Below are 11,627 nucleotides of genomic sequence, written 5' to 3' on the forward strand. Positions count from 1 at the left end.
TTGCTGTGGTATTTGAAGGGGAATCCCGGAGAAGCAGAAGCTTTGAGCAGCACTGTAAAGGTGCCGCTTGGCTCCATCTGGAGGTGACAGCTCAGATGACAGACACCGCCAGCCTGGGCAAAGCTGGGTTGGAAACAAAGCTGAACGCAGAGCAAGAGGCTGCTAGTCTGCCCTCTGTTGAATATTTGCCCATTCAAGGCAGATCTTCAGCCTGTTACTGCTTCTCTTTAAATTCAAAATCAATGATCATTGAGGATGCGATGCTTTCTGTGCTTTTGTGCCTTTGGGATGGGAGGAATTTCTAGTCCCACTCCCCTTTGGTTTTCCTGAAGGGTGCCCTGATGACTTTCTCAGCACTGCACAGAGAGGAAACATTGAGAAGCCTCTTACAGAGTCCCCAGCCTTCTGCCTCTGGCAGCCTGTGTGACCCCTGCTCACCTGTGGAGTCCAGCAGGAAAAGAGAAGTTTGCCATCAGAGTAAGCAAGCAGGGAAATTCCAACCAACTGAAATCCTCCAGACTGGCACTGGTCTGAAAACTTCAAGATTTCCACATGGGAGTTGTACTCATGCCATGAACAAATCAAGGCCTAGGGCATGAGAGGTTTCAAGGTTTGACTTAAATTCAGAATATAGAGTTCTGTATTAGGGATGGGGGTGGATGTTGGTTCTGAAGGCCCATGACTGTTGCCTTTTCCTTTTCCTGGTGACATTTCTGCATTGAACTAGATCACCACTGCACCAGAGACCAACAGGGTAACAACCAAGGGGTCTGGGATCTACACCAAGACACTTAATAATTGCTCCCTGCTAAGGCATAAACCATTGAATAAATGTGTGTGTGCACATGAGAGCTCCTCTCTGTGCCTCACAGCAAGGCTCAAGACTTCAGCCCTGGAGAGCAAGTTTTGATTCTTTTTTTTAATTCCTATTTTGACAAAACCTTCCATGGTACCTGCCTCCCCTGGCAGCCCAGGGCTGCAGTTACTGCATGTCCCTTCTGCACAGCCCCATTTCTCTTCAGTCAGGCATGACAAGAGCTGTAGCGGTGCAGGGCGGATTGGCTGCAGCAGCTCCCATGGGCACTCTCACCCTCCTCCTGACCCCTGGCAGGTGAGCACTGCCCTGCAGCCATCACTACCAGATGGCATCTGCACAAGAGAGGAGGTCCTGCTCCTCATGGTCACTGCTGGGCATCGGGGACACTGACACTGTCTCAACCCTGGCTTTAGGAGCAAGGCTGGGCGCTGTTCTTCGCACTCCCCTGGATGTGCTGAGCACCTGCTGGCATGAAGTTTTTCCTCCAATATGTGGGCTTCTTCTTTGCTTTTTTCTCTGCTGCATTTTTGATAATATCTACCTGGACAGACTGCTGGATGGTGAATGCTGATGACTCCCTGGAGGTAAGACTGGGGTGAGGAGAGCCTGATCACCAAAACAAATTTGTGCTAGAGAGAGTTTGTTCCTGGTGTCATTGCTTCACTCCACTCTCATGTTCTTTCTCCCTCTTGTGCTGGATGAAAATGGATGAGAATGAAAATTATTACTGTGGCAAAAGCAGGAAAAAAGTGGCATTTTGTGAAATTCTCTTTGCCAGACTTTTTTATCCAGACTGTGCTCTTACTTAGTAAGTTCTGGAAAGATCTACAGGCTCTAGTTTTAAATGTGCATGAACTTGAGAAGAGTTATCCTGTATCTCCAACTTGCATGGATATTTTGAAGATGTTTCTAGTTCTTGTCTTCTTGGTGGAGACATCCAGCATGTACAACTGTGCTCTTCAAGTCTTTTTCTGACCAGCCATTGAGCTACAGGGCTACCAGAAATTTAAGGGGAGCATGGGGACTCAATAACTCCTGGAACTCATGTGGACAGTAGCACTCTCATATTAGAGAAAGGTATTGGCAAAAGGTAATTGCAAACAAGGGAGCAGATTGCTGCTTACAGGCAAGGTGTGTCCCAAAGACTCCAGGTCCAAAATCATCACTGTTTCTCCAGCACTCAATACTGCAAATTTATAATTTTCTTCCCAGCACAGTCATTCACTTCTGTACATTTGAGCTGCAATTCCACAGTGTAGGAATCTGCTGTCTGGCAAATTGGATCGTTTAGGCAGTGAATGTGAAACACCTTCCAGGATAGAAAGTTTGTCTGAATGTATCAGGAGGAAACTTTCTATCTACTATCCAGCATAGGAAACCATGAGCTCCTCAGTGATTGCAATGCAGCATTTAGCTGCAGCACGTGAAGGGGTGAATTATCCAAGGACAGAAGGATAAAACTAATTACAAGAAAAGCCTTTCTTTTTCTCTATGCCACAAGAAATCCTGACACTCTGACTGTCAGAGACCCTGAGAGTTGGATGTAAGTGCCGAGATGATGATCCAAGGCAGTGCAGTTCCTGGTGGTCAGTGTGTCTGCTCAGTGAGCCTCTTTTCAGGACAAAGAGTGCACCTAGTGATGCTGGATGGGATGTGACTCTTCATTTGGGAGATATTTCAGATTTCTATCAGGAAGTACTCAGATGAAGGTATATCAGTGTACTCAGAAGAGCCAAGGGAGTCCACTTGTGGGGAAAACCAGATGAGAGAAGCCCAGCTCCTGAGCAAAGTGAGTCCAGTAAAGAGCTGGTCCATTACCCCGAGGCTGTGTAACCTTGTCTTCGTGGCGCAAAGGCACACCTGCGATGGGCTGTCCGAAGTGCTCCATTAACATCAGTTTGGTCATTAGCAACCACTATTCTCACATTCCGGCTCTGAGTGTGAATACTAAATAATGGAGTAAAACGCCCCCAGCCTTAATACCTGACCACTGATCTTAATGACCCTAATGACTCACTGCCTCTCTAAACAGAGGAATGTCCACGGCCAGAAAGGCTAGAGTCCGCAAGGACTCCTGTTTTCAGCTGGAAAAAGGGTAAGTTAGGCAACTTTGGCTCCAGGAGAAGGGAACTCCATCCTTCAACAGCTGCTGGATCTTGTCTGGTTGCTTGGCTTTTACCCTGGCCCCCCGCAGCTGGGGAGGATGAAACCTTCACTGTGGTCCCACTGGAGAGGAGCATCCCAGGAAGAAGAGGCTGGGGAGTGCCCGGAGCAGCCAGCTCCAGAGAGGCTCTGACTCAGCTTTTACAGCCCCTCACCTCCCTTGAGAAACAACAGGTTACAGAAAGTTGTTTTAAGTTAGTGACTCCCTGTGAAGCATCAAGACAGGGCTGGGTCAATTTTTGTGGTAGTTTGTAGTGGAAAAAGCCCATAATCTGCTTCTCAACGAGTGCTGTATTGTGTAGACAGTCCCTCCCTGTTGCAGGTGGATTATAAATACCACCACTACTGTTAAATGCTGCCTGTTTTACTCTCAAGCTGGGCTTGTAATCATTGTCTGCTGGCACCTTCTCAGAGTGCGGTACAACACTGTGACTAACATCGCTTACATGTTTGTCTTCTCCGCTTTCCCCAGAAGGAGAGTGTGTGCCTGTTCTGTAATTTTCCTTTTTTTCTGTATGAGAATTATTTTAATATTAATTATACATTATGAATAGGATATAATTATATGTATTACAGTCATTATGCAGTTCATGTTTTACATGCATACTTGTGTTAGGGAAAGCAGGTCGTGGCAATGTGTTTCGTAATGGGAGTGGGGGATGAGGAGCGTGGCTGTGATGTTTGGCTGCTCTGGGAGTCCTCAGCTGGGACCAGGGAAGCTGGAGCAGACCTGCAGTAGAGGGAGAGAGGTGATGGGGAATTAGTGCTACCAACATCCAGCCATGGGATGGGGAAATCCATGTCCCCACGTGGTGCCCCATGCCCTGACCCGTGTCCCCCTGACAGGAGCAAGTTCCCGTGTGCCTGAAGGTCTGTGCTGTCAGCACAAGGGAAGATGCTCAAGGGTGGCTTGGGAGCAGATTGACAACCAGAAGGACCAACAGTGCACAAAGCAGAGGGGAGCAAGTGTTGGCCCTTGGCAGCAGAAACCAGAATATCTCAGCAGCAGCTCAGGGCAGCCACAGGTCCCCACAGTGACACCTGTTCCTATCCCTCCTGCACCAGGCAGTAGGACAATTATCCCTGGCTGCACACAGGCTGTGTGGAAATGGGCTGCCTCCTGCTTTGCCCATGCTGGCTGTAGCAGGAGTAGAGACAACTGAAATATCCCAAGAAATGGAAAGCATTAAACAAGCTTTTGTTAGTCTGGGAAGGGGGTTATTTCACAAGCTAGACCATAACTGTTGTGCTTAAGACCTCTGTTTTGCTTGGAGGGTGACAAAGCCTAGAATCCTGTTAGTCTCCTTATAAATAATTTAAATATAGATGCTGCTTGTAAGATTTAAAAAACAGTAATAATATCAGCAAGTGAGGAAGTAAGTGACATGATTAGCTGAATGCAGAGTAGTATAAATAAGCCTATGGTGGTTTGGGAGGAAAGGGAAATTATATAAACACAAGTGGAACAAAATGTAATTTAATAAAAATATACTACTTTCAAGCACAGCCTGAACAGTGGTGAGTTAATACAGAAGAGGACCTGCAACTGCATTAAGAGGGCCATGGTAAAAATACATTGAATATAAAAATGGCAAATTGTTTTACGAGACTCTGTTCTCTTGAAAAGCACAGAACCAATGAAATTAATTTCTTCCATCACTGCTTTTCATTTTTCATCATATTTTTCATTAAATATGCTCTGAAGTTCTCAGAAACATTAAGCACTTCTCATCTTCATGAAACAAAACATGTAGATTATTTCCATTCAAATATAAATAGTATCTCTTCTGCCAGTCTGAAGTAGCGAGTCATTTTTCCTCACCTTTGATCCAGACAGCAGTATCACAGAGGAGGTGCACAGCTTGGCTCAGACATTGTGTTGTGGAGAAAATATTACGGTTGGCTACAGACCTCAGTACATCCTGAATAAGACTTTATTATGTGTCCAAGATATGTTATTATCTGCTTTGTGATTTACACAGTGCAAGAAAAATGAATTTATTGCATCATCCAAGCAAGCCTAGTCCCCTTCCCCTGCGTGAAACTCATTTGCTGGAAGAGTTTCTCTTTCCATTAACTGCAGCGGGTGTCGCTGGCAGAAGTGGGAGGGCTGGAGTCCAAAGCTGCACCGACATTAACTCTGCTCCTCGTATGAGCAATTCCAGGAATATTTTAAAGGTGCTTGTTGCCATATTTGCATTGGTAATGGAAACACCTCCCGTATTAAAGTGATTTATGGAAGGCTGGGCTGGGAATGGTATCTACGGCTCGAGGACAGCGGAGACGATTAACCACGATGCTGCTCTGCCCAGTCTGGATGTCTCAGTGATGACTGTGGCTTGGGCACGCGTGGTCCCACGGCTGGCAGCACATCAGGAGCCCCAGGGCCGGGATCAGCACCGGCTGCCTCTGGTTTTCCAGCCAGTGTTTACAGCTGAGTCATCTGGGGGCTGCCCTCCCCAGGTGTCTGCAGAGGGGCTCGCATCCAGACTCCTCTGCACTCCTCTCCCACTCTCTGAGCTGCTTCTCCTCTGCCAGGAAGATGGTATAAGGAAGGCGAGACAGACAGCAAAATCTTAGGTCCTCTGGTCCATGGCCCTGCCCAGCTCAGCCTAGACAAGAATTTGGCAATGAGTGAGCTTCTCCCAGTCTCTGAGTTGCTCCTCCTCTATCAGGAGGATGGTGTAAGGAAGGGGAGCAAAATCTTGGGTCTTCTGGTCCATGGCCCTGCCCAGCTCAGCCTAGACAAGAATTTGGCAATGAGTGAGCAAACTGCTCTTAGATCTTTCTGGTCAGCCACCCCCCAGCTCCTCCCAGAAATTTCCTCAAAAATTTTTATCCTTACTAGTAGGTAAGAGTTTTTTTCCTAATGTCTAGTCTGATTTTTTTTGCTGTAATGTAAAAACATTAGTGGGGACGTAGAAAATATTGTCCTTTTCCTCCATGCTTCTACTTTTTCTCTTCAAGCTAAACACTCTGGTTTACCATCATTGTAACTGGACCAGGATTTCTGTGGAAGGGCTAAGACAGCCACCTGCTGCGTTGGTGGATATTTTAACCTATGGTCTTTTTTGTCCTCTCAATCCGTAGGTGAGTACAAAATGCCGTGGCCTGTGGTGGGAATGTGTCACAAACGTTTTTGATGGGATCCAGACTTGTGATGAGTACGACTCCATCTACGCCGAGCATTCCGGTATGTAAGAGTCAGAGATGTTTCTGCAAGTGGTGGGGACACTTGAATGTAGACTATCTGTTCTACTCAGTGACAGATAATTAGAGGCATGTTTCTTTTCTCAGTCAGGTATTACTTCCAAGGGAAGCTGAAAAAAGCTGAACACCAGAAAAAAATGTTCCTGTGGGATCTGACCCCATAATCTGTCCACATTTCCATTCCTTGTGTACTGGAATGATCTGCTTTTGTCCTGCAGTGAAACTGGTGCTGACCCGAGCCATGATGATAACAGCAGACCTCCTGTCAGGATTTGGATTTCTCTTCCTGGTCCTGGGACTGGATTGTGTGAAATTCCTTCCCGATGAGCCGCTCATCAAGCTGCGCATCTGCCTGGTGTCTGGGGTTATGCTGCTCCTTGCAGGTATTTCCCCACTGTGTCCCCATTCTGTAGGACACCCTTTAGCAAAATGGGGAAGCTAAAAGCCTTCTTTTATTTTGGCTGGTGATTTTCTGTAGGAGAAAGGATTTTCATTTAATTTATTTGTGTAATGCATCTTCTTCTGTTCACCACCTGCCTCAAACAGCATGTAGTTGAGTTTATCTGCTTTCAGTTCATGTTTTGACCAGGTGAGTTGGCTTTGAGTTGACCGACTTCCATTTATTGCTATTTCACTGTGGAGCAGTTGAGGTTGATACAGCAAAGAGACCTTGCTGTAGGTCTCTAGACTAATTGCTGAAAGACTAGAAAGTCCTGGCATCCTGGTTTGGTTCCTGGCTCTGCCACAGATTGTGTGACCTTGGGCAAGTCACTTAGCCCAAAATCTCTGCAGCTGATCTCTAATAAAAGGATAATAACATGTCTGTCCCTTCTAGGTGATAAATCCCCAACTGGCTGAGGTGCTTTGCTGTTACAGCCAGTAGGAGAATTTTAAACACAAAATAAATAGCCAACTAGGTACCAAATAATATAATTTGACTTTCTGTCAATATCAAGCAGCTACCTCTTCTTCATCTAAGCAGATTTAATAGCTCACCCCAGCCACTGGGAGCACATGTAAAACATGTCAAGAGGCTCTTTTAAACATCTTCCAATTCACTTCTCAAAGTTTGTCTGACAAGCATCATCAAAGTTCTGAAAATCAAAACAGATCAGGAAATTGAATGCTGGAGACAACTTTACAAGCAGCTGGGAGGGGAGGAGCTTCTTGCCTTTTGCTGCAGAAACCTGAGTGCTGCCAGTGTGCTGGAAGTGTGTGTGAGTGCCAAGCTAAGAGGTGCAGCCTCTGCCTGGCAGCACAGGATACCACCAGGAGCCAGGGTGAATCCACCAAAGACAGAGCATGGAAGGGGACCAAAACCTGCCATCCCAGAACGTCTTCCCACCCTGAAGTCCACCCCAGCAGACTGCAGCTACAGCTTTAGGTCTGCTCCCCCATGGTTCTGAGTGTGGCACTCTCTGCAGGTCTCCCTGGCATCACGGGCTCCGTGTGGTACGCCGTGGATGTCTACGTGGAGCGCTCCTCTCTGCTCTTCCACAACGTGTTCCTGGGCATCCAGTACAAGTTTGGTTGGTCCTGCTGGCTTGGCATGGCAGGGTCACTCGGCTGCTTCTTGTCTGGGTCTCTGCTCACCTGCTGCATGTATCTCTTCAGAGGTGAGGAAGCACGGCTGAGGCACAGCTCAGGGACAGAGCCATTGCTCAGGGTGTGCTACAGGTGCACAGGGTGGGGAAAGCCCTTTAGCATGGTTGCTCATCTCCAGTGGTGATATTTTCAGCTGTAAAATGGGAATAGTCTGAGGCAGCTCTACAAGGCACCTCAAGGTCTTCATGTGGGAGCTGAGGTGCCAGGATGACATAAAGTGTGTTGTTATTATGTCACATCTTGGAGTGCTGCTTTCCCTGAATAATGAAACTTTGCAGCTGAAAGTCACCGAGCACTCATTAGCAGTTCCTATTTCTCTCCCTGTGCCTCACAGAGACCAGTTCTGGAAGATTCCATTCTGCCTACTCCTTGAGGAAAGGCTATTCCTCAGCTGCGACCGTCGTAACAAATGTGCATTTGCCATCCTCACAAACAGCCACCTCCAAAATGTATGCGGTGGACACAAGGGTGTGAGGAGGAGGTAAGTGCTGCAGAAAGAGCTCTGCTTTAATTTGTAGTGGATTGCACAGACACTCAAGCTCTTGTGGTTGTGATACAGATGCAGTTGAATTTCAAGGATCTACTGTATGGTACAATATTTGCATTATGAGAGCTTCAAAATACCTTTCCTCCAAGAAAGTAAATTCTGAGAAAATCCTGCTTACTGGAATCCTCTTGACTTGAGTGCTGAGACCACTTGTATAAGCACAGACTGAAATAACCAACACAAACTCTTTTCAGCATTTGTCTCAACGCTATTGGTGGAAATGAGATAAATCAGCCATTCCTGAATCAGACTGCAGTGTTCTGCATGAAGACCCCCAGACTGCAAGATGGATCTGTTCCATGGCTGGCAATGTGTCAACAGAGTGTGCAAAGGAGAAAATCCTGGCCAAGGGAGGGACTGACTGCCTGACCAACATCTGGACCCTGTGCACTCAGTAGGGGGGTCTGCCCCTCTTACAGGCACCTGGGGAGTTTTCAAGAGACAAGAGCAGTGTTAAATGTGTGACCCTCTCTTTGGTCTGTGAGTCTGCACTGAGAAATGATTGTAAATGCAGGTGCATTCTTCCCTGAAAAATACAGTCCTTCTCAGTCAGTGTTAAAGGGTATACTACTAAACTCAGTGAAATCTGGAAATTGCCAGCTCATTCTGCTTAATAAAAACATTGCTTGGGCAAAATGAGTGAAGATCCAAAATCTGAACTTGTGCATTACAGTATATCTACATTAACTAGAAGCTGGGATAAATGATACTATAATCTATTGTCCCTTTCCATCAAAAGGTATTTAAACCTTTAACTGGATTGCTGTCCTTGGCTGCAATCCAGGCTGCCATAGGCTGGATGAGGTTAGGGCATCAGCCAGATCTTCACTAGGGTGGGGGGGAAAATCCCTGTATGGCTTAACATGTTCCTTAAGACTGGATGTGAAGATTTTTTCATGTCTTTAATAGAGAAGCTGAGACAGAGTTTTCTTAGGGTTGGTAGGAACTGTCCAAATTCAGTCTTTTCTGACCATGGGCACCACACCATATCACTGCCACTGAGGGTTGAGAAGTCTCCCAGCACAGAGATTTACCTGCTTAGGGGCAGTGGAGGAACAAAGCTGGAGTCTCAGCTGGGTGTGCACAGCTGTGGGTGCTGAAGCACTACCAGAGGCAGGCTTCCTCCATGGACTGCTTGATGGGCAGGCTGGATTTCCTTCTCCCAGACAGTAGGAAGTGAAACTTTATGTTATGTGGGCCAGAGACAGATGGGCTGGCTGAGGTTGGAATGAGCTGTATCCCAAGCAGCACTTCTGGTAACTCCTATGATGGAAAATGTAGGGCTGAGTTTTCTGATGGGTTGCCCTGGAAGCAGCACCTTGTGCTGCAGCACAGAGCTGACCAGCAAGGCCCAAACACCACCCAGCCCTGACGTGGTTCCAAGCAAAAACCACCCAGGGCCTGAAGCAGACAGGACAACAGCAGGTCCATATGGCTCTGCTGAGGGCCCAGTACCTCCACAGGGCTCAGAGCACAGCACCACCAGCTCAGCAAGAGCCCTGGTGGCAGCTCTGCTGCCCAGGCAAGGGAGGCTCGTGCCTGCAGAGTTCGTGCTGCTTGGGCTGGCAGACGTTTATGTCAGCCAAACTGAGAGCAGGTTACTGCCAACAGATGAGCTATATCAAACAGATGTAAACACAGTGGGAGGGGTGATGGAGGCTTTTTTACAAGGTCCTGAGAGACAACGAGTACAAGAGTTATGAGCGATGTGCTGAATTCACAGAGTGTACCAAGAATGCACAAAGAGATCTGGAGGTGACAGGAATTTTTGTCTGTTATTGCAGGAAACTGCATGCAGAACTTGGTAGTTGTTTCTTTTTTTTTTTTTTTAACTTTTTTCAGATCTTGGTAGTTGTTTCTCTTTTTTAAAAAACTTTTTTACAGCCCCATCAGAAATATGTTTTCTGTGGGTCTTTGGGGCAGGAGAGCTGACACTGCTGATATTCTCTGGTAACATTTTTGAGTCTGATTCTTGGCCTGCGTCCCAGCTGCCCTGTGCCTTCAGAGACACAGTGGGAAGGAGATGGAGAGTGAACACACCCCAGAGGCAGAGCTGTGTTCAGTGCCTGCTCCACTGCCCACAGCCCCCCTCCTGCCCAGAGAGGCAAATGCTCCCTCAGCCTCCCCGAGGGAGGAGAGCTGCTGCAGGCAGCTCAGAGATGCTCCTGGGCAGGAGGTACCCAGCAAAGACACCATCAACTCTGAATCAAAAACTCCCCAGCCTATGCAACCAGCACATTATCCCTCCCCACAAACACTCAGGGATGCCTGCCAGCCTCTTGCTGCTGCTTTCCATAGCTTTTTCTGAGCACAGAGGTTATTTCTTGCCATGAAGATTTATTTCTTGTTTAGCAGAGAAGAAATGCAGGTGTAATTACAAATCTCAGATCACTGATTTCTCCTGTTCAGTGATTGAGGAGAATTTTGGGCCTTTGTCCTCAATGGTCTTCAGTTTGTTTTAAGGTGGTGGGAGCTGTTTTGTGACTTACAACACGTGGGTCACACCAAGCAGTGGCTCAGTGGGCACTGAAGGTCTATGCCCTGATCAGGGGTGAATATTAAGGATTAGTTTCTTTGGTCCCTCTAGCCCTGTGTTCCTCCTTGGGGTATGCAAATAGAGCACAAATACTACCTTAACTCATCCTCCTGAAATATACTTCACACACCAAGAATTTATATACAAATATTCTTTGCATATCAAGAATATTGCATCAACACTTGTGAGACTCTCTTCTTCAGTATCTGATTCCTTAATCATACTTCTATTCTAGCCAAACTCTATGGTGGGTTTTGAGGACCTATCTCCTGCACAAGAGGACCAGGAAAAGGTCACAGCAACTCTTAGTTTTGCTAGGTTAATGTTCTGTAACCAGTTCAGTACTGCATTGCTTCATTATTCAAATTCTGCTGACAGTCTAGCTGATGTTTTGATCAGCTGTTAATATTTAATTGTTAATCCCTGTTTGATTTAATACTGACACTGGTTTCATGACTGCAGGATTCACTGCTCATTAGCTCATTATCAGGTCACAATGCAGATCTGTTCTAGTTTAATTATATATTCATTAGCAAGAAACCTCCCAGAAAGTAAACAGGACTTATTTATTCTTTCAAAATCCCAACCAGTCCCTAAGGCTAAAGATGTATCAGGTGAGCTCAGTTATTAAGGTATTTCCTTAATACCTACCTGCATTCCATTCAGCAGCAGCTCACTAGGAATGACAATAGACTGATTTTCCCCTCCTGATGCCCATTGATGGCTTACCAAGGCTTTTTGCTCAATTG

General features: G+C 46.5%; 1 protein-coding gene across 1 annotated transcript; it reads left to right on the forward strand.

Annotated features, from left to right (window-relative positions):
• The first annotated feature begins 1,167 nt into the window (after positions 1-1,167).
• CLDN16 (claudin 16) lies at positions 1,168-8,971 on the forward strand. The gene is made up of 6 exons (XM_039713709.1): positions 1,168-1,401; positions 6,071-6,173; positions 6,409-6,573; positions 7,615-7,806; positions 8,130-8,276; positions 8,537-8,971. Exons 1-5 carry the CDS (start codon positions 1,288-1,290, stop codon positions 8,267-8,269), a joined length of 714 nt encoding a protein of 237 aa, XP_039569643.1. The 5' UTR covers positions 1,168-1,287; the 3' UTR covers positions 8,270-8,276; positions 8,537-8,971.
• Positions 8,972-11,627: the final 2,656 nt, after the last annotated feature.

This window comes from Passer montanus, unplaced genomic scaffold (genome assembly GCF_014805655.1).
Source record: "Passer montanus isolate IOZ18808 unplaced genomic scaffold, ASM1480565v1 scaffold29, whole genome shotgun sequence".
NCBI classification, from domain to species: Eukaryota; Metazoa; Chordata; class Aves; order Passeriformes; family Passeridae; genus Passer; species Passer montanus.